The sequence below is a fragment of the Phaenicophaeus curvirostris genome, chromosome 7, assembly GCF_032191515.1.
Source record: "Phaenicophaeus curvirostris isolate KB17595 chromosome 7, BPBGC_Pcur_1.0, whole genome shotgun sequence".
Classification (NCBI taxonomy): Eukaryota; Metazoa; Chordata; class Aves; order Cuculiformes; family Cuculidae; genus Phaenicophaeus; species Phaenicophaeus curvirostris.
In genome coordinates this window covers 39812021-39833052 of record NC_091398.1, presented here as the reverse complement: position 1 = coordinate 39833052, position 21032 = coordinate 39812021, and the positions used below count along the sequence as shown (strand labels likewise).

Sequence of the window (21032 nt, the reverse complement as noted above, 5' to 3'; positions counted from 1 at the left end):
ACTAACTCATTCTCTTTGCTGCCCAGGAATAACTTCAAAGACATCTCCATGTTACTGAAATGACCATGGTTATGGTTGGACTCAATGATCCAGTGGGTCTTTTCCAACCTAGTGATTCTGTAATTCTGTGACAAACATTCTTGCAAAACTATTAAATACACTTGAAAAATAAGAGTAGTTCAAGGCTTTTGTATCTATATTCAGTTCAAAGTCACCTGAATCGGTGCTACCCAGGTCCAACAATGCCTGGAATCCATGCTTATTCACAAATTCTATGCCTCGCAAAGAAATTAACTGTTCCCTGTTTGGAACCACTGGTCTAAATAAAAGAATTATACCAGTAAAGCTAAAAATATTAAAAACTTGGGCTACCAGATTAACTGCAGAATTATTTCAGCTTACTCATCACTTTCTAGTGACCACAACTAAGAATGGATTCCAGTATGTGGCTTTTGGCATCCATCAGTTTACCCAACTTCCCTGACCAAAGTAAGTATCGTTGCTTTCTGTGCTTTTAGCATTAAAACAGAATTTCCAAGCAGTTTATGTAGCATAAAGCTGCTTTTTATCACACCTACTCAGAATACGTGGGGCAAATTATCTTGAAGCAGGATCTGATGTTTATCTTCAGCTCAAATACCTTCAGTAATCCTGTGCAGAAAGACTGTGAGCCTCAACAAGACAAAGCACATTTTGGCATAATAGATTTAACACTTTCAGACATGTTTATTAACAGTATTTGCAGTGTTTCTGGCAATGTCCAACAAAGAATAAAATACAGTCCTTATTTAGCAGCTTCATTTCAGCCAACTCAACCTACCCAGCTCGCAGGTTTGTTCCATTTACTGAGCAGAGAAATACTTAATCATAGAATGGTGGTTCGGGTTTGAAAGCACCCTAAAGCCCATCCAGTTCCATGGGCAGGGACACCTCCCGCTGGATCAGGGGCTCCAAGCCCCATCCAACCTGGCCTTCAACACCTCCAGGGATGGGGCAGCCACCCCTGCTCTGGGCAACAATTTCCTTTGGCTCATTTCTCACATTACCAGTACGATCTCTACTATATCAGAGAATCTTGAGGCAGCTGAAAGTGTGCAAGGAATAGGCTATCAACAGGCTCTGCTTGGCCAGATTAAGTTCAATAAAATCAATATTGCCTGCACAACCCCCCCGACTAACATCTGAGGACATACTCCTGTTCGAGGTGCTTCAGCACATCAATGTCAGGGTCTTTCCAATAACAGCAACATGTGACGAGAGGAGTTTTCTCTGCAGAGATCCAGGACTGAACTTGTGCTTCACTGTAAGCACATGACAAGGCTCTGCTGTGACTGAATCTAAGGCTTTGCTACGGAGATGACTCCTGGGAGAAATCCCAGTCAAAAAATAATCACCTATAACTACATCCTGCAAAGGACAAGCAATTCATGTGCCAAGGAACAACTGAACTATAAACGTCTGTCCCCTGTCAACAGAACATCAACAAAAAAAAGTGGTATAATTAATCCAGAGACCACTGTAATTAACTACAAGTTCAGATTAATTAATTAGATCTTTTAAGACATAAGAAGCTAGACTCATGTAGAAGAGTATTTCCTTCTGTCTGTACAATAAGCTCAGAGTTCCCTACAGAAACGGAATTCTATATAGGTTTAGCAAAATAACTGTCACCCACAGTCCCGAACACTCCCATGCTACAGCCTGGACTCCAGTGTTAGCACAGCAGAAACAAAACCTTCAAGAACTCTACTACAATGAGTAGGACAAAAGTTAATTTGCTTACAAAACCTCTTCTGTTTCGCTGAACCTCTGATTTCACAGGAGTTCCAGACTCATTCAGCGAGCTAGACAACCCCGCTCCCACTCCCTCTGTCAGTATAAGCAATGGGGAGGCAGCGAGGCTCGTTCTGTTACTTTCAGAATTAGGAGGGACACAAAAAGCATGGCTTGATCAGCAATGCTGGACGATCGACAGAGAGGAGGAGGCTTGGCAGCCACTGTACGTACACATACAGCACAAAGCCACAAACAAACACAGCAGGAAAACTCTCACACTCACTGCACCTCCAACCTCAAAATCTTGCGGAACTTAAGAGAGACTGGAATTTACATATACATCCACCTCGGATTTTTGAGACCACCCACCTTCTGAATATTGCACCAACTTTGAAGATTATTCAATTTAAACAATAGGGAGGCAGGAACAAGCGCAACATTTGTGAACTTACGCTGAATGTGAATGAACTGCTTTGGTTGCTTAAACTCTCCTTTATACAAGCGATTGTAATAGTTGACATTGCTCTCTGCTTCAGGGACCGGGATAACCATGCTCTCTTTCTTTTCTCTGAAGACTTGTTGTGCTGAGATGGCCCGTTGTAAATGATGTTCCTGCAAGAGGAAAATGTAAGAGTTTATTTATTCAGGCATCAGTACATGGAGGTATGCACGAAAACAGTCATCCTTTACTCCTACAGTTGCCCTGGTGTTCTAAATGAGACACAGATAGAAGAGTTGAGGTTTTACTGTCCTTTAGAGGACAGCAGGACGCTTGCTTCCAGGCTAGAGGCAGGGGAAGATGGATTCTCCATCACTTAGTAGGCCATGGAGTTCCTAACCAACAGGAACCTTAGAGCTCCAAAGTGCGTAAGGGGATGAAGAGAAGCCTTTGTTCACCTCAGGGCTGGTGTAAGCCAAACCGATCACAACTTGTCAGAGAAGCTTTATGCAATAACAGATGTTTAGCAAGTCCTTGAAAGTATTATAAGCAGCAGATGCAAACTGAAGGAATACCCAACTTCATCATTCCAGTCTGCCCCACAATTCCATGCTTTAGAAGCTCAGCTAGTTAAGAGCAGCAGCGAAAGCCTTCCTCCCAGAGAAACACCTGAAAAGCACGGACTTCCTAAGCAGGTATCACTGCATTGGATTCTTACAGGAGCCAGAATTCCCGCTGAATCACTCCAAATTAATTAAAAATCCTCTACCTGTTGCTACACACCTGACTGCTGGCAGGAGTATTTTTATTCTCCTGTTCAGAACAAAAAGATCTTGCTGCTCTATCTCCTCCTTTGGTTTTCTGGAGTGTCCCTCCCCATGATCGACACCAGTGACTACTCTGCCTCACAAGAGGCCACGCACCAACACTACAAAGAGAAGAACCAGCTGGCGTTGCCATAACTTGGTTGCACCACAGACTGGCAGATGCAGCAGCCTCGCACGCAGAGATTGTGCACTACACCCTTGCTAAGTTCTCTCAAGAATAGGGTTTCTTCCTCTTCAATTCTACAGAAGATTATTTAAGAAAAGGTAGCGAATGAAAGCCAATCTTGAAAAATAAGTAAGTCATATTTAATAAATTACACACTCCTAACTATTAAGATCTTGCAGAAAGGTAAATAATCCAATTCTTGCCAAATTAGAATATAACAAATCAGCAACTGGAAGAGCGGCTTGGGGAATCTCCTGCAGCAGATGAAGCAATGTTAAATCAAACCACCAGGCTCCCAAGTGAACGCTATTAGAATTAAGACGAGCGTGCAATCAAATATCTGGTGTGATCTGCTTCAGCTACTCCACACTGAGTGGATCTGTCATTCCATTAAAACGTGTCTGGAGAGCTTCACAGCCCAAGTTGGTAACTCAACTACAAGATCTATGTTGTTGCTGTGCTGCTTCCAGCTGAGGTCCCTGGAGCTGTCTCCTAACCGTTAACGCTATCACACAAGGAGGAATCACAGAAATGCTTTCTGGAAGGACTTGTTGGGGGGTCCAACTCCCCCTTGAAGACAACGATTTCCTAGATAGATCTTTTTCAAGTCCTGAAAATCTCCAGTTTCCACAGTCCCTCTTTCAATAACCAATCCTCTTTGGCCAGAAGCAAGAAGAGCAGTTCCTTCACACCCTCCTCAGAGTAGCTGTGGTCCATGCTTTTAGCCACTTCAAGGATGGGGCAGCCACCACTGCTCTGGGCAACCTCGGCCAGGGCCTCCCCATCCTTATCTTTCTTCCTAAGATCTCATCCCCATCTCCCTTCTTTCAGTTGAAAACCAATCCTCCCTGTCCTATCACTCTAGGCCCTTGTAAAAAGTCCCTCCCCAGCTTTCCTGGAGCCTCTTTCAGCACTGAAAGCTGCTCTAAGGTCTCCCCGCAGCCTTCTCTTCTCCAAGACGAACAACCCCAACTCTCTCAGCCTGCCCTAGTACAGGAGGTGCTCCAGCCCTTGGATTACCCCCATAGCCTCCTCTGTACTTGCTTGAATAGATCCATGACCTTCCTTGTGCTGGAAGAACTCATAGAGAAGCCACACCAGTTCACAATGGCCTAAGCAATGAATGGGTAAATAAAGTTTACTTCCAGAAAACGTAACAACCAAAATTCCCTATCTTTTTTGGTTTCACAGCTCATTAGGCAGCACAGAGGAGTAATTCCAATTCTCGGTTCTTGTAACTCTCTGCTAGTAAGCTTACAAAGAGTTCCAAGGAAAATCTGACAATAGGTGCCAGTACTCACGTCACTATTAAAAGCCTTCAAGCATAACACAGCTTTCAAACGGAGGAATCTTAACAGCGTCGCTGTCACTCAAACAGCAGAGCCTCAAGAAAGAGGCAGGCGATGTATTAAAACTGGGGGAAGAGGAATCTTTCTGCTGAACATGACGTTAAGGAAACTATAAATTTTAACTTCCAAAACAGTTCTGTTTAAACAAACTCTGACAAATTTTATATCAAAGTTGGTCTCATTAAACAGCTTTATCAAACTTGAAAAAGCATTTTTAAAGACAGATTTAGTAACTGCTATACCGTTATACTTTTTCGTCTATTTTTCACCTTTTCTTGAAAGACATACACTGAATTTTAACTTGTACTTGGTTCTGAAGCAGAGGAGATAAAAACATTTCATACAAAATAACTGAACATCAGAGGAAACAGTGATGATGGCAAACAGAACAAGCTGCCATGGGAATAAAAAGGAGTACCTGTCAAAGAGCTATTACTCACTAATTCCCTAAAAAGCACATCCAAATCTTTCTCTCTAGTATGACTACAAAATTCAAACACATACAGCTTCGACAGTCCCATATCTTCAGCTGACAGCATAACAGAAGCACCTCCGTGTTTAGTGTATGTAATAGTGCTGCATTAGCATGTCTGTTCTCCAAGTCAAAGATGCACATTAGCCATGCGGGTCCCTTCACTGTACAATAACCACACTGACAGCAGTTTACAGCAAACTGCTCAGGCCATTGGTTTTGTATAATCCAGAATCTTTTCCTCAGTCTAGAGAGCCTGTCCTGCCAGCACGGAGCGGCACAGCAGAACGCGCTGCACCCAGCAGTCTCCCACTCCAACCCAAACGAGTTGACAGCCTTTCACAACAGGGCTGGCAGAGAATAGGCATCAGCTTCAGTCCAGAGCGAGACGTGAAATCACACCTCCGAGCCTGTAACGAGACACTACAATCCTGTCTCTCTTTTGAATCCTGTCTCTACAACTGAAAATACTTAGTATTGGTTGCACAGGTTCAGAACCAGGCTTGAAGGCTGAAACAGAGCAAGGAACCTGCACTGCCGTGTCCTTTCCTATCCAAGAAAGGCCATGAATCTAGTGGTATTTTGAAACCTTTTATCTGGGAGTTTCTTCACTAGAAACGAAGTTCAACAACAGCAGGATAACCAGTCAACAGGTAACATTCTCCTAAGGATTGCTTCCATCAAGCTTTAAGGGAAACAAGCGATCGATCCTGAACATTATCCTTACCCATCAGAACTACAGTTACCAACACACTCCCAGTTATTCTGCTGCTGCAGAGCAGAACACTCAGATCCTACAGAGCACTTTGGTTTTCTCCTTACATTCACACTCCTGGAGACATGAGTTTATCACACTTTAAATAAATGTGCTAGTTTTCAGGATGAGTGTGTTTGGAGAGGCCTGCAGTTGAATACCACCCTCACACTGAAAGCTGATCCCTGTCTTAACTAGGAAACTGCAATGAGCAATTCCATATTGGATACAGAAACTTAGAGGGTGAAGCTTTAGGACTAAACTTATCTATTCCCTTCTTCATTCACTAAAATTGCATTATAAGAGCAATGGCACAACTCTTTAAGAGGTTATTTCACCACTTTAATTCACTAAGCAATAGTTAAGTTTACCCTGTGAGGCAGAAAGTAATGAAACACGTTACAGTTTACTGCCACTCTATTTAAGGAAAGATTTCCCTCTCTGCCCGTCCTGTCACCCCAGAGCTTCAGGCCACACAATTCACAGATTTGCAACACTGCAGCCTTTAATGAAAATAATATCTTGAGTGATGTTAAGAGACTTAAGGAAAACAAAACATAACACAGCACAGCTTAGCAGTTAAAATCAAGTTTCTTAACAAGACACACGGCTTTAACTCTACAGCGCTGTATGTATAATGAAAGGGAAAAGTGCATTTATTAAAGCTTTACCTAATCAAAATAAACTATCTTCAGGCCAACCTAGAGCCAGCCTTCCAATCTACCTGCAATCAAGTAGTGAATCAAAGCAATGAAAACAAGGAAAACTTACTAAAGCCCAGAGATCCTATTTGTTTAGCATTACATTCAAATTATGAAATACAAAATAACTGACATTTCGTATTTAATTGGAAGATTCAGAAACAAAATGTATAGAAGTTTAGCATGAAATGTGCAGGCTCGTCCTGCAAAGCCTGGATCTCAGCAGCATCGACTGCTGACACCACTTAAGAGAAGCTGCCAGGAAGCTCAGGAGCTGCTTTGATCTAAAGCCTCTCCCCCCTTTCACAGCCCTGTTATCATTCCCCCTGGTTTTTTGTAAGGACTTCAAGCCTCAACTCAAGCACTACTTTTTGTTTCCTTCCGTGGTTAACCCTTTCAGTCCTTAGCAGCCACAAAAACAATGGCCAATGAACAGTCATCCTCCTCAGTACAGGAAAAGCTTGGTCTTTTTTCACAAGGTGGATCCATTTGCCTCCCACGCCACCAGTGGGATGCACCTCTCCTTGAGCTGCTAGGAACCTACTGCCACAGCGCCGGACACATCAGCCTAGCATGAATGAAACGATAACCACTCATCTGAGGTGTCTCTCAACTGAGAAAGGAGCTAAGCAGCTGAAGGGCTCAGGGCGGGAAATGAGGGAGAAGGAAGACACCTACAGAGCTGCTTTCCTTTCCTTCCCTTCCCTTCTCCTCCCTCTGTCCTGGGACAGAGACCAGTTGGCCAGAATAAGGAATCACACACAGAGCAGGAAGCCTGCTGTGCACCACAGCAATTGTCACGCTCAGGACAGCAACGAGGATCTTAGGAGGCACTCACTGCTTCATTTCCAATTTAGTTTGAAAAGCAAACATTTTAATGAACGAACACAGTTGATTAGGTATTTCTAGTGACGCAATGGAGAATTAATCTATTGAGTAATCAGATCCATTCCCTCTCACTACCTGGTGTCCTATTAAAATGTTGTATTAGTTATGATGTAACTCAGGGCACTGGGCAAATGACAAAACCTCACAGGCTGCGTTCAAACCAACATGCCCAAAGCAAAGCTGCTTTGCAGGACTGAAACTCCTTCCCATTTCCCTCTCAGCGGCAGGCAGCTCAAGAGAACCCACATGAAGCAGGAGGAGGTATGGCAAACAGCCCTCCCTGCAAGCGCAAAAGGGCACACGGTACCACTTCTCACTCACTTTTGCCCGTATTGCTTTCTTCCAACGCAACAACTCCTATCCTTTTTTTAGTTTTAAACAACCACAAGAACTGCTCCTCTCACACTTGCCTTCCTTCCTGCTAAATTATGAAAACAGGCAAAATAACAAAGATACCTATATACAATAATGGTGGGCTGCTGTGACAGACAACTCAAACTGTACCACTCCATCCTAAAAACTCAAGCAAGTCCTCAGAATGGGTAAGATTTTCTTAATTTAGCTACTACAGAGCAGTCCCATTATTTCAGAAGTTAATGAACTAATACGTCAACAGAAACTAAACCACTTTGCTGCCACTTTCTTCCCTTTTCTAGTTCTTAAAACAACTGTAATTTCACACAGCAATCCCAGAGCTGTGTGAACACTGAGGACAAGTCACTCTTACTGTGAATTTTGTTACACACAAATCATCTGATTCCACACAAATCACCTGAATATTCCCTCAAGAATGCTGTCACAGGCTTAAAGAGCACAAGAGAAGGGTCACCAGAAATACCTAACTGAGCCCAACATCCTTGGATGACTGGGTGCCTTCACAGGCAGCTCTACATGGGAGCTATGTATCTAAATGAAGAAAATACAATTTGGAACAAAAAATGCCAAAACAGGCCTTCATTTCCTCTCTGCCACTCTTATCTCCCAGCTTGCCCGTAGTCATTTCATAGTGCTTACACGGGCTTTAGTCAGACTATCAGCCAGCTCAAGACAAGGACAGAGGTCCAGGTGAAGCGAGACAGCCAGAGAACATAGCCATCATTTCTGTATTTCTTTAGTTACCCTGGCAGCACAAAAAACCCCTCAAACAAAACAAATTAAATCTCCAAGTACGTTTAAAGCAGAAAAAGCAAGCAATGCAATTTCTATCATCCCATGTAATAACAGACATGGAATGCCAGCGAGACATCCCAAACGTTACCCTGGTGAGTGGGACAGCGGTGATGTGTGAGAACACGAGCCACCTCTCACTCCTACAAATAATGATTGTTTGCTATTTCTGAACACATCACTGACACAGAACTGTCACTGTTAATGAAATGTCAAAAGGAATCTAGAGCACCACATTTTAAAGCTAAACTTAATTAGTTAAGTTAGTAGTTTCCCAATACGTGAATATAAAAGAATTATTAAGAACAGAATCACTGCTACAACAATGAATTAAATTGAAGTCCCTTTGGAAAGGCTGGACATGGTACTTCGAGAAGTTTATATTTCCTGAAAAGCGACCCTTTATCCCCCCCAAGATGCCTTTGAGCACCTTAAGAGAGCAGTTACAAACACTGTAACATCTGGTTAAAAGACACAGAAAGTTGTCTCACCTCCTCCCTGGGACACATTTGTATCACTCACCATCTAACAAAGGCAACCCTGCACAGACAAGACGGGTAACAAATTGCATCTGCAGAATTCCTTTTCATTGTCTTTACAGTTGGCTTTAAGGCTTTAATCAGCATAACTTGGCTGTCCCCAGTCAGACAGATGGGGATGGAAGGGTACACACCTACAGATATAAATATTCTCTCTCGTTTTCATGTCATTAACCTCACAATGCATTTTAAAAGGCTGGGATTCCACAACAAGCAGTTTTCCTCTTTATTAAATACGGTAGCATGCACAGATTGTGAATTCCTGGCTTCACACCTCAAAACCTTCATGTGAGCACGAGTCAAAACTGTGCTCCTTACAGGAGAGGGAAGGAAAACACTGGAAATTCTCCAGCAGAAGGTGGTTACAGCTCCCCACAGGATCCGTCTCCCTGCTGGGAAGCCACAAACACCAGGGAAAGGCAGAACAGCTGCTGCCTCACTTCACCCCACAATTAGAGATATCATTACCCAACAACTTCATTACACATGCTGGTCCCAGCACAGACAACTCACCTGAAGCTCCTCAAGAGCCTCACCTGGCCAAGATGTTCGAGGGTACTTGCTCTACAACACTTTTAGCAGAGAAAAAGCATCACATTTGTATTAAACTCAGGTCTTTTGAAACACCAGTTCCCACTCATGGCAAAGGGGGTAAGAGGGTCTTGGTGTTGTTGGTGCCCAGTTATGACATTTGAAGATCAAGAGGTTGGGAACATGCCCTGCTGCCTAAATGAAACGTAGGCATTAAAACCAAGTTCCTATGGCCACAGCAGAACTGGCTGCCTTAGCCCCAAAGTTACCAAGAGCCTGAGTACCAAACGAGCCCGTTAACTTCATCTTCATCAGCAACGCAACGGCCTGGAAAGTCTCAGCAATAACTTCTACATTTAAGAAGAACGTGCTGCTTACAGTACCTCTCCCTCTCTCAGTGCACTGTGCAGTTAACCTGCTGACCCATGCAAATCAGCCTCTTTCCAGGAGTAAGACCTGAAGTTCTTACTATGGATTTTTATTCAACTCAGTTACACACACCAATATTATACAAAATTTTTAAAACAAATGTCCTCATCAAAGTGATGTAACCTGGAGTGCTGAAGATCTGATGAACAACTCAGATATCCATCGTGTCACAATAAGAAAGAGACAGCAGAGGTTGGTTCTAAAGTTAGAAACTTTGAACAAGGATAGAAAACAACTTAGAAAAAGGATTAAAAATAACCCTCAAGAACACAGAGTAACTGGTAGGAATTAAAATGATTAAAAATTAACTACAAAATTCCATTTTAACTGAAACACGACTTCAACTCAAAAACACATAATTACATTTTATCTTTCTGTAATAAGGGTATCTCTGTCTTACTTATCTGGTCACTGGATACCAGTGCGAGACACCCAGTGGGTTTTTTATATCTATCTAAGCTTATCACAGGGTAATCAGAGGTTACCAGGATGCTTCAAAGGACAAATGGTTTCTATTCTGCAACCCAAACTAGTCAAAGGGATAAAAAGCGTGAGTTAGAGCCACGAAAACGGCAAGAACTGCACCAAAGTAAATCAGGAAAAATAACTCTGATTCTCTTCTTCAAACTCCCCATCCCTTGCATTTAGAGCAGTTCTGCTCTGGACAGGGATGGTACTGTAGTGCAACGCCTTCAGTTACACTATACAGTGGCTTTTAGATATTAACAAGTAGGAGTTTGCAAAATGGACTATAAGAGAAATTTTAAAACAGCATACTCCAAAATACTTCAGTTTTTTTTCCTCAGAACTATTTGACATTAAGTGCAAAACTACAACAGTCTATATTGATAAGACTTTCAGTGTCACAGAATTATTTTCCCTCCTTCTCACTCCTTTCCATAAACAGTAATTCGGTTCTGGTTCAGTTCTCAATGTTACACCACCAAAGGCTTTTGGAACACCTAAGGTTCAACAGTGATTTGTTTATGTTAAAAACTAAATGTGTTATTTATCCTTTAAAAAGTTGAACAGTTAGTGATAAATATGCTAGGGCATAACACCATTCCAGTAAGTACAAGCAAGGTGTAGTTTATTAGCCTTATTGGCAAAAGAGATTGCAAATACCCTTCTGAATGTCCAACACCAATAAAAATGCTCCTTTTTATTAAAAATAATTAAAGCCAAGATTAACACACTGTCTGCTGAGCTGAATTATCCAAACGGGACATCTCAACTGATCTCAATCAACACAGGAACTGCCGCTCAAGTCTGCCAAGGAGGAGCAATATGAAACCTGACTCCACGTAAATCAAAGCACAACGGAAGCTGCCCGAGGTATATCTTTCCAAGATTTTAAGTCGAAGGAAAAGGAAAAATTGCTACCTACATTTGAGATGTTCCAGAGCTGAGCAACACAAGCACAAAGAGGCAGATTTCAAAACATTCTCCTAAGCTTTCCTCGCGGAATTACACGTCAGCTTGAGGAAACCTACCCATAAGGGAAAGTTCCTGCATAATGACTGGAGGTGTGACTCTCAATTAGCGTCCCCGCAGATCCCATTGTTCTCTGCTACACTCAGGCACCCAAACAAGCCAGGGCAGATTCAACAGAGGGGTGTTAACTGACCCGGTGCAGACTCTGGCCTGCAGCAAAAATGCAGCTTTATCTAAATGGCAGTGTGGTCTTCCGATAGCGCTGAACCCTTCTAACCTCAAGGGGACACCAAAAGCAGAGCAGTTTCCTGCTTCTCTGTTCCCAATCCCCACACGCTCAGTGCAGGATGCTCCGCTTCACCACGGTGGGCTTCCACCTCCCATGGTGGAGTCAGATGGGCCTCAGGACACGCCTAGAGCCGCAGATCACAGATCTCAGCCCTATCTTAAAATGACACTCCACGAGAAGTGACCTGACCTGTGTCACAGGCTAAGCCTGCACTCAAGTCATTACAGGTGAGCCGATGGGCATTAATGTGATAAGCGCTAATAAACTGATAGGGAATTTGAGGCTTAAGAGCAAACCTTTGTGTGCTTTAATTTTAGCCACATAAATACAGAAGAATAAAATCTAAAGCTCCTCAGTTCAGCAGTTCACCGTGCTCAGCTGCTCTAGCATTTAGATAGGGTCTACTCCCCATCGATGCTCACCAACAGCTTGTTTTCACTCCCACTGCGGCATCACGCTAACACAAGCCAGCCTACTCCGTGATAATTCTGATACACCACCACCAGACCGGACATTAAAAAGTACCAGGGAAGGCCTGGAAGGAAGTTTCTGTTAGCCACAAAAATATCCTGCAGGTGAGAGCACAGGAAGGATAGAGGATCACAGCTGAAAATTGAGATGATGGCTGGGGAACGGAGCCAAACCGTGCATTTCTGAGGAACCTCACTGTGTGATGCAATGGGGCTCAAAGGGAGGGAGGAAAACACAGGACCTGGAGGCAGGGGAAGGGCTCAAACAGAACTGAAGATTCCGTGAATAATAAGAGCATTACAGTACCTACTACCAAACTGAAGTGACGCCAGCACAGATACCTCAAATAAGTAAACAAATGAAGGTTCTGAACTCAAACTGAGAAATAATCTTATACTGGGAATTCCATTTCCTGAACACATAAGCTATTGATTTTAATCAAACCAACCCCATGTCTTCCCCAAGAAAAAAGTCTGCTGTCTGGATTTCACTTGGTTTTGCATGGAAGTACAATCTTTTAAGTTTCTTACTCAGATTTTCATAGTCTTTTTGAGGAACTTCTGTTTTACAGATTATTTGCGTGGTCTGAACTCAAGTTAACCTCCGTTAACTTACTTTACACACTGGTGTCCTAGCTTCTTCCTTGCTCTACAAAGCTCCTCACGCAACTTTGCGGGACCAACCACACATTAAGAGTGCATATCCAAGACAGAAATCTCCAATTACAACACATTTTGCCCACGTGGGGAGTCATTTATGTCTGTTTGTGTTTTCAACCTAAACCTGAGCACATCAGACAGTACCAGCAGATACTTCTCATCAACAGCTTCAATAAGTCCTCCCATCTTGGAGATATTTCCAACCTAGTGATTCTATGATATTCAAAAGCCATCTGCATGAGGTCCTGGACAACTGGAGGGCCTGCTTGAGCAGGAGGTCGGCCAAGATGATCTCCAGAGCTCCTGCCAACCTCCCCCTTCCTGCGAGTCTGTAGTACTTGATTGCATTTATTTAAGTACCTTCCCAGAAGTCATGGATGTTGACAGCACAATAACAGAACTTCACCTCTCTCTAAAAGAAAATATCATCATCAAAAGTAAGCTTATTGTTTTAAGGCACCTGTTGTTTAACAACTATAATTTAGTATAACTATTTATTGCTAAATTGGGACTAAAAGAAAAAAAAAATCTATTTATGCTATGAAAGTGATTATCTATAACATTTTCCACAGCTTTAAAAGACTTAAGCTTCCAAATAAAGACGGGGAAGTACAAAGAGGGGTAACTCGATCACTGAACTCCAAACTTCAATTCCATTGAAGAGAGCAAGACAGTAGCATGGATGCATTTAAGACAATTCCAGTGCGCAGGGTAGGTATCAAACAAGACTGCACAGAACTAGCTGCAATATGCAATCAACTCCATTCATCTCCTTATAAAACAAACACCACTATCAGCTAATACAACGCACAAAATCCCAAATGATCTGTAAAACGTGTCCCATTTCAACATCGGAGCAAAGGGGCAAATGCAGAGCGAGCCTCAACCAACACCAATGTGGTTGTGCTCACACATGTAGGATGAAGCCCCTCCAAGAAAAGATTAGGAAGTGACTATTATTTGATCTTATAAACAGAAAGCACACACAAAAAAAACCCAACCCAACATTCGGGAATAAGAATATGTGCAAAAAATGCGACTATAGGCCTGGATCACAAGAGAACATTTTTTTTTTAATAAAGGCAAGTATGTAAGCGTCTCCATAAAATTAATGATATTTCTGTGTGTATGCACATATGTCAAAGTCCTGCTTGAACTCTTCCAGTTCACAGTACCAGCAAAAACACTGAGTATGTTATACCTTATCGGCAAAAATATCCAAACAGAAAACTGACTTGTGCACAGCTTATGTTCTCTGCTTTAAAAGGAGAACGCACGCTGCTTCAAAGCATCACTAGCTCCAGGATGCCCTGAAAGCCAGATGCTGAGCACTTCATGTTCCCAGTGTTACAACAGAAACTGAATGAACCAAGGGATGCAGAGTATGAACAGGAAAGCAAGGAAAAACATCTTCAAAGTTATCCACTTCCAGCACGTCAAAATACTCAAAACTGAACATTATATTTAACGATCGGTGAAAGATCATCCCAAGGTGATCACTCAGGGACTGAGAATGAAAGTCACTTTTCATTCGTGCTCTGTCAGCATTTTATTAATGTTAAACCATGTCCTTAACTTGCTATTCATGCATTTTTCCCTCTATAACCCCAGCCTTGCCATGCAGTGTCAAACTTTGCTATAAATGAACGTACGTTCAAACAAAAATTTTGAGATGAACTTGCAGATAGCTTTGACCAGGCAACCCAGGCTTCCTCAATTACTACCACACTTTTAGCTTCCTAACAGCTCGAGGGAATTTACTGCTGAAAGCCTTAAGCCTGAACTTGCCTCATTACCAGGCACGATTCCCCCCACCGCGTGCACCTCTACAATCTACAGTAATAGGTATTCAAATAAAAGCACACAGTTATGTGATAAGACACAACACCAGGGCTTATCTACTCTGCAACTTTCCCCTCTCCCAGCCAGAACAATTCATTAGCATTAGGAAACACAACTCTTACTCATCAGAGCAAAAAACAGAGTGTTCCTGCTCAGTTTCTGAAGCTCACAAAAGGGCATCTTCCTGCTTTTCCTTAGCAGTGCTCGCTCTCTCTTACACAAGTTTAAAAACAAACAAACAAAGCAACACAAAGAACAAACCCAGCAATTTTCTTCCTCAGGTTTAATTTAGGGTAGATTATAAACACTTGCCAACATAAATATGGGACAAATCAGAGCCTAATTCTCTTACAACTGGGATCTCCAAGTGAGGGAAATGAGCTGCCGATTCGTAAAATGCTGCAGTGGATATAAATCTCTAAGACACTTAAACAGAAGTAGCTCCAAAATATTGATCAAGATCAAATCAAAAGAGAAGTCTAGTAAAGGCGCACATGCTGACAAACCAGGCAGTATAATTTTCTGCAGCAGGATGACCTGCAGTTGCCCAGCCTGGAACTACATCAACTGATATTTCAATATGCAGTCCAAGTAACTTTAGTAGTAGAAAATGAGTGATAATCATTAAACTCCCCCCAGGCTTTGAACTTTCTTCTGTTTTGAACAGTAGTAGTTAAAAAAACAAACAAAAAACCCCACCCACCACAAAACAAAGAGGCAAAACACACACAAACCCCCCCCACATTAAAAACAAATGGACCACAATTTGCATCTTTGTATACACAAAATATCAATCATGAACAAAGCAAATCACAAAATGAGGTTGTGGAGAAGAGGTCAGGCAGAGGAGTCGATCTTAACCACTTTAAACCTTGCCAATCTGTAAACGCTGTGTTATTTCCAGGGAAGGTCAGCCCAGGAGGATGCGTGACCCCGTGACATACTGCACTATGAGACCTGCGCAGGGCAGCGCGGCATGGAAAGAGCGTACGGGGCCGCAGCGACGCTCTGGGCCTCTGCACAGCACGTGTAAATAAATCATCAGCCACTGGACGGCTCAAATGCCCTCCAAAAGGTGCACGCCTCGCAAAGGTCTGGGCTAAAAAAGCCCTTGAGACCCCCAAGTAATTGAGATGTCAGGAATGAATATGTGGGTCCTCTCTCACCCCCCAAGAATCCCTTTCAAAGTACACCGCATCGATCACAGCGATGCTTACTGTGAATAAAAGCTGATTAAATACTTCTCAAACATTTAGTCAGTGCCACCCACAACAGCTTTTCCTAGAAGGGCTTAACACACTGCTACCACAAACACTCAGGCTTACAGAATGATGCTGCATGAATGAAACTGCCACTACGCTGCGAACATCCTAACAGGCGATTAACAGCACGGTTCATAACCTTGTCTAATACTGCTTCGACGACCGGTTCATTTTGAGACTACTAAACAGCATCTCGAATACAGCCACGTTTCAGCAAAGAGAAAATAAATCTCATTCTTACAGAGAAGCAGCATTTCAGTACAACACTTAAGTACGAATCTAATCATCTTCACAATCATTCAAGCAGCCCACAAGCAGCCTGCTTGCTTGAACTCGTACAGCAATTTCCCACTAACAAGTTTATTTAAAACATGATTTATCAAAACAACACAGCCATTGTGAAGAATACTGCTTGTTTTATAAACATTAAATCCAAACACAGCACTACAAGGTATATTTTAAAGACTGAGAAAAACCAAATTACCCTCCCAAGATTGCTTCATTTGTACCACACCGTTTTTAAAACACATTCCCAGATTCCAGAGGAAATTTACTCCACGTTGGAAGTTTTAGTCAGTGCATTGCACGTTATAAAATAATGGGGGAAATGGAGAGAAACCCACAACGGTAAGACAGAGGGTTCTTTTATACCAACAATCAAGTGAGAAACTCAATCAGGGAGACATGGAGCCTCCTTTGACAGCTGCAGCCTGGGAAAAGCCAATCCACACACACAGAGGTTTGGCCAAGGCGGAGACACGGATTCATTGAAGAAATTCTTGAGATTGCATTTACTATCAGCTCAACATCCAAATACAGACGTGAAGCAACAGCCACACACGACTGTTTGAGGATGCTTAAAGCTCAGTAAGGCAAAGCAGTAATTTATAAACAACACCAGAACCACGGGTATGTATTTTCAAAGCGGTTCTCATAAAAAAAAAAAAACAAACCAAACTCAGAAACTTGAGTAAAGATAAGGTTTTTCAGGTGGGCAAAAGCTTTCCCCCCATAGCCCTACAAAAACAAGCATCACATCTCTAACACTTGCTGGTTTATTTGGAAATCACCAAAGTGCCTAAAAGCCCTACACTGAATGCATCCCCTGCAGCTGATGCTGGATGTGCAGGACACCTCGTTTGGAAAAGCAGGAGTGGGACACATCTTGGTGACAACCACCCCGAGCTCCCCTGCCACCTCAGCAGTGGGAATGTGCTCTGCAAGCCATCGTTAACCCCCCTCTTCTCCAGCCTTGACCCACACGTGGACAACTCAAGCAGCCACTCGACTCACATTCCTGTTCCCCAGCTCCGGTGCCCCAGGCACACAGCAAGCGGCGGTGGCAGCAAAGCCACCGATAGTGAAAATGCCAGTAAATAAACTCTCTAAGACTCGTTTCAGAGTTTTAAAAAGCAAGCACCCTTTAATCAGGCCTGGGAAACCTGAGGCAGTGATCTCCATCAGTCATGTGCAGCGAGACAAGAGCTGGGCACAGAATGTATTTCCCACTTACATGCACGTGTATAAATTGTCCCAGAAATCTTATGCTTATGCTGTTACTCTCCAAGGACTCATCTTAATGTTATTAGGAACTTCACAACAGCCAAGTCTCTTGCTAATTTTAGAGCTAGCTCCAGCTCCACGTCTGACCTTGCGTTTGAGATAGGGAAATGTTGCAAACAGAGGCGATTATAGAAACAGACACATCTGTTCAGCACAGATCAGACTGAACACAAGATGTAACGGTGCCTGGAGAAACACAACTTCAAAAAAACATCATATTAAAACCCCCATGCTGTCAGAGGAACATTCTGTCTAACTTTTGGATAAAAAGAGTTACTTGGAAGAACTTGAGCTTAAATCAAAGTATTCCAGTTTTTCTAATAGTCGCTGCTTTTTGTATCAGGGAAAGGCTGCAGACAAGTGATTATAGAAATAGACACATCTGTTCAGCACAGATCACGCTGAACAGAAGAAATTACCTTCTCCAAAGAATGAGTAGTGAATGGAAAAGCATATGCTATCCGAGGGGCAGTCTGTCTACCTTTCAAAAAAAACACTTACTGGGATAAACTCTACTTTAGCTTAAATCAAAGTATTCCGCTTTCTTCATCAGTCACCACTTTCTGTATCAGCACGCTACGCCGACTCCGTAACCACAGCGCCCGCCCGCTCATTCACAGACGCGGCTTACGCCTTCCTCCTGCCTTACGCTAGCGTAAAGGCTTCCCTCTTTACGCTAACGTAAAGTCCTCTCCGCTTACGCTAGCGTAAGGGCCCCCCCCGCCGCCCACCACCACGAATCAAAACAGTCGCGCGCCTGGACGCCAAGAAGATGGCGGAGCAGGGCCCGCTTACGGCGCCGGGCAGCAGCTTACGCCACGCTCTTTGCGCAGCGCCCCATAGGCGCCGCGAGGCGCTACGGCGGGGAGCGTGCGTAGTTGCGCTTGGTGAATGCCGAGGGCCTATTTCCCCGTGCGGGGAGGCGTCTGATATGGTGCCCCCCCTGCGCGGCTCCCTTACCGATTCCTCCTCTTTCTCCATCCCCGTGGGCATCTGCGGCACAGCCCGGTTGATGGAGACGCAGTCGTTGAGGTCGGGCATGTCCTTGCCGCGGTAGATGGGCAGCGGTTTGGCGGCGTCTAGCGCCCGGGCTCGGAAGGAGAGTTTGCTCATTGTCTCCCCCTCACAATAACAACCGCGGGCGGGCGGGGGGGGGGGGGCCTTCAGTGCGGCCTGGCCGCCGCCTCCCAGCCGCTCCCGCGCCCGCACCGGCCCCGCACCACCATGGAGAGTCCCGCCGGCCCGGAACAGGTCTCGGCGGGGCCGCCCGTAGCTCACAGCGCACGCCCCGCAGCCCTTAGATCCGCGCCGGGCTCGCTCGATCCGCTCCCTGCGCCATGGCAAACATGGCGGACATTAACCGCGGCGGGCAGCGATCCCGGCAGCCACCGCGGCGGGGGGGGGGGGGCGGGGGAGGGGGGAGAGGGGAGCGCGGTGCGCGCGCAGCCGGCGGGGGCGGGGGGGGGGTGAGAGCGGGGAGCGGGACGGGATAACTGGGATGGGATGGGATGGGATAACTGGGATGGGATGGGATGGATGGGATGGGATGGGATGGGATAACTGGGATGGGATAACTGGGATGGGATAACTGGGATGGGATAACTGGGATGGGATGGGATGGGATGGGATGGGATAACTGGGATGGGATGGGATAACTGGAATGGGATGGGATAACTGGGGTGGGATGGAATAGGATGGGATGGGATAGCTGCGATGGGATAAGTGGGATGGGATAAGTGGGACTAGATGGGACAACAGGGATGGGATGGGATGGGATAGCTGGGATGGGATGGGATAACTGGGGTGGGATGGAATAGGATGGGATGGGATAGCTGGGATGGGATGGGATGGGATAAGTGGGACTAGATGGGACAACAGGGATGGGATGGGATGGGATAGCTGGGATGGGATAAGTGGGACTAGATGGGACAAGAGGGATAGGGTGGGATGGGATGGGATAACTGGGATGGGATAGCTAGGATGGGATGGGATGGGATGGGATAAGTGGGACTAGATGGGACAACAGGGATGGGATGGGATGGGACAAGAGGGACAGGATGGGATGGGACAAGAGGGACGGAATGGGATGGGATAACTGTGATGGGATAGCTATGATGGGATGGGATAGCTGGGAAGGGATGGGATAAATGGGACTAGATGGGACAAGAGGGATAGGATGGGATGGGATAACTGGGATGGGATAAGTGGGACTAGATGGGACAACAGGGATGGGACGGGATGTGATGGGATAAGACAGGGTGGGATAAGTGGGACAGGATGCAATGGGATGGCACAAGAGTGATGGAATGGGATAAGTGGGATGGGATAAGTGGGACAGAATGGGATAGGTGGGACAATATGGGATGGGATGGGATGAGATAAGTGGGATGGGGTGGGACAGGATGGGATAAGTGGGACAGGATGCAATGGGACGAAATGGAATGAGATGAGATGATGAGATAAGCAGGATGGGATGAGATGGGAGGGAATGAGGGGGTTGGGATGGGCAGGATACGACAAGCAGGACAGGGTGGGATTGGACGAGCTGGACAAGATGGGATGGGGTGGGATGGGATAGGACAAGTGGGATGGGACAGTGCCCGCTGAGATGGGACAGAACAGGATGGCACAAGCAGATCAAGATGGGGAGGGATGGGACAGGACAGGAGAGGACAGTGCCCATGGAGGTGGGATGGGATGTTGCCTGCTGAGGCAGGATGGGACAGACGGTGCCAGCTGAGGCAGGACAGGATGGCAGAGGGGTCATACTGTCCCGCGAGGTGCTTGTGACTGCAGAAAATCAGTGCTGAGGCCCTGCTGCTGCCCCACAGCAGGTGGCAGACACCAGAGTGACCCTGTGGAGACCCATGTGGGGACTGTGTGGCAAGGAGGATAGGATCCTTCTCTCCCAAGCCCACATCCCACCCACGAGCTCTTCTCCTCAGCCCACAGCATGCAGCGTTAGCTATTTGGGGATTAAAACATTTTAGCAATAGAAAACACCACCAAGAGAATTAATACTCGTTGTTGTTACAAACCAACACTTCAGAAACTAACTCATAATGCTCAATTTTTCTTTATTGCTTTCCTCAGTGATGTCCTGTGTTGCTTGCTGCATGGACCGGGCCTTGAAGAGATGTCAAGTTCTGCGTACCACAAAATTACGTGCTTTTTGTGTGTAAAAGAACTGTCTGTAGGTCTAGATTTACTCAGGGGTAGCTCCGTGGTGTGTGCTCATTGATGCTCTTCAGCACTAGAAGTGCTTTGCTTCTCTTCAATTCTCCTGCTTTCAAAGGATACAACACTAAACTGGAACAAGGCATCCAACTTGGAAAGAGTAATCCACGTGGACAAAGCCAGAGTCCTCTGCTAGTTCAGAGCTTCCCACATCAGGTTGATGTATTTAAGTCTGGAAAGCTCTTCATCAAAGAGCTTTAGTCCTTCAAACACCTCGTTGCTTCCACGTTGCTTTGT

General features: G+C 44.7%; 1 protein-coding gene across 1 annotated transcript in view; it reads right to left on the bottom strand.

Moving 5' to 3' along the window:
• Positions 1 to 18924, bottom strand: part of EPC2 (enhancer of polycomb homolog 2) — a 44990-nt gene extending 26066 nt beyond the window's left edge. Inside the window, exons 1-2 of the mRNA XM_069861675.1 lie at positions 18519 to 18924; positions 2229 to 2388 (exon numbers count right to left, since the gene is read on the bottom strand). Of these exons, the coding sequence (XP_069717776.1) occupies positions 2229 to 2388; positions 18519 to 18671 (313 nt within the window). The 5' untranslated portion in view covers positions 18672 to 18924. The remainder of the gene's footprint in view (positions 1 to 2228; positions 2389 to 18518) is intronic.
• Between the last annotated feature and the right edge of the window lie 2108 nt (positions 18925 to 21032).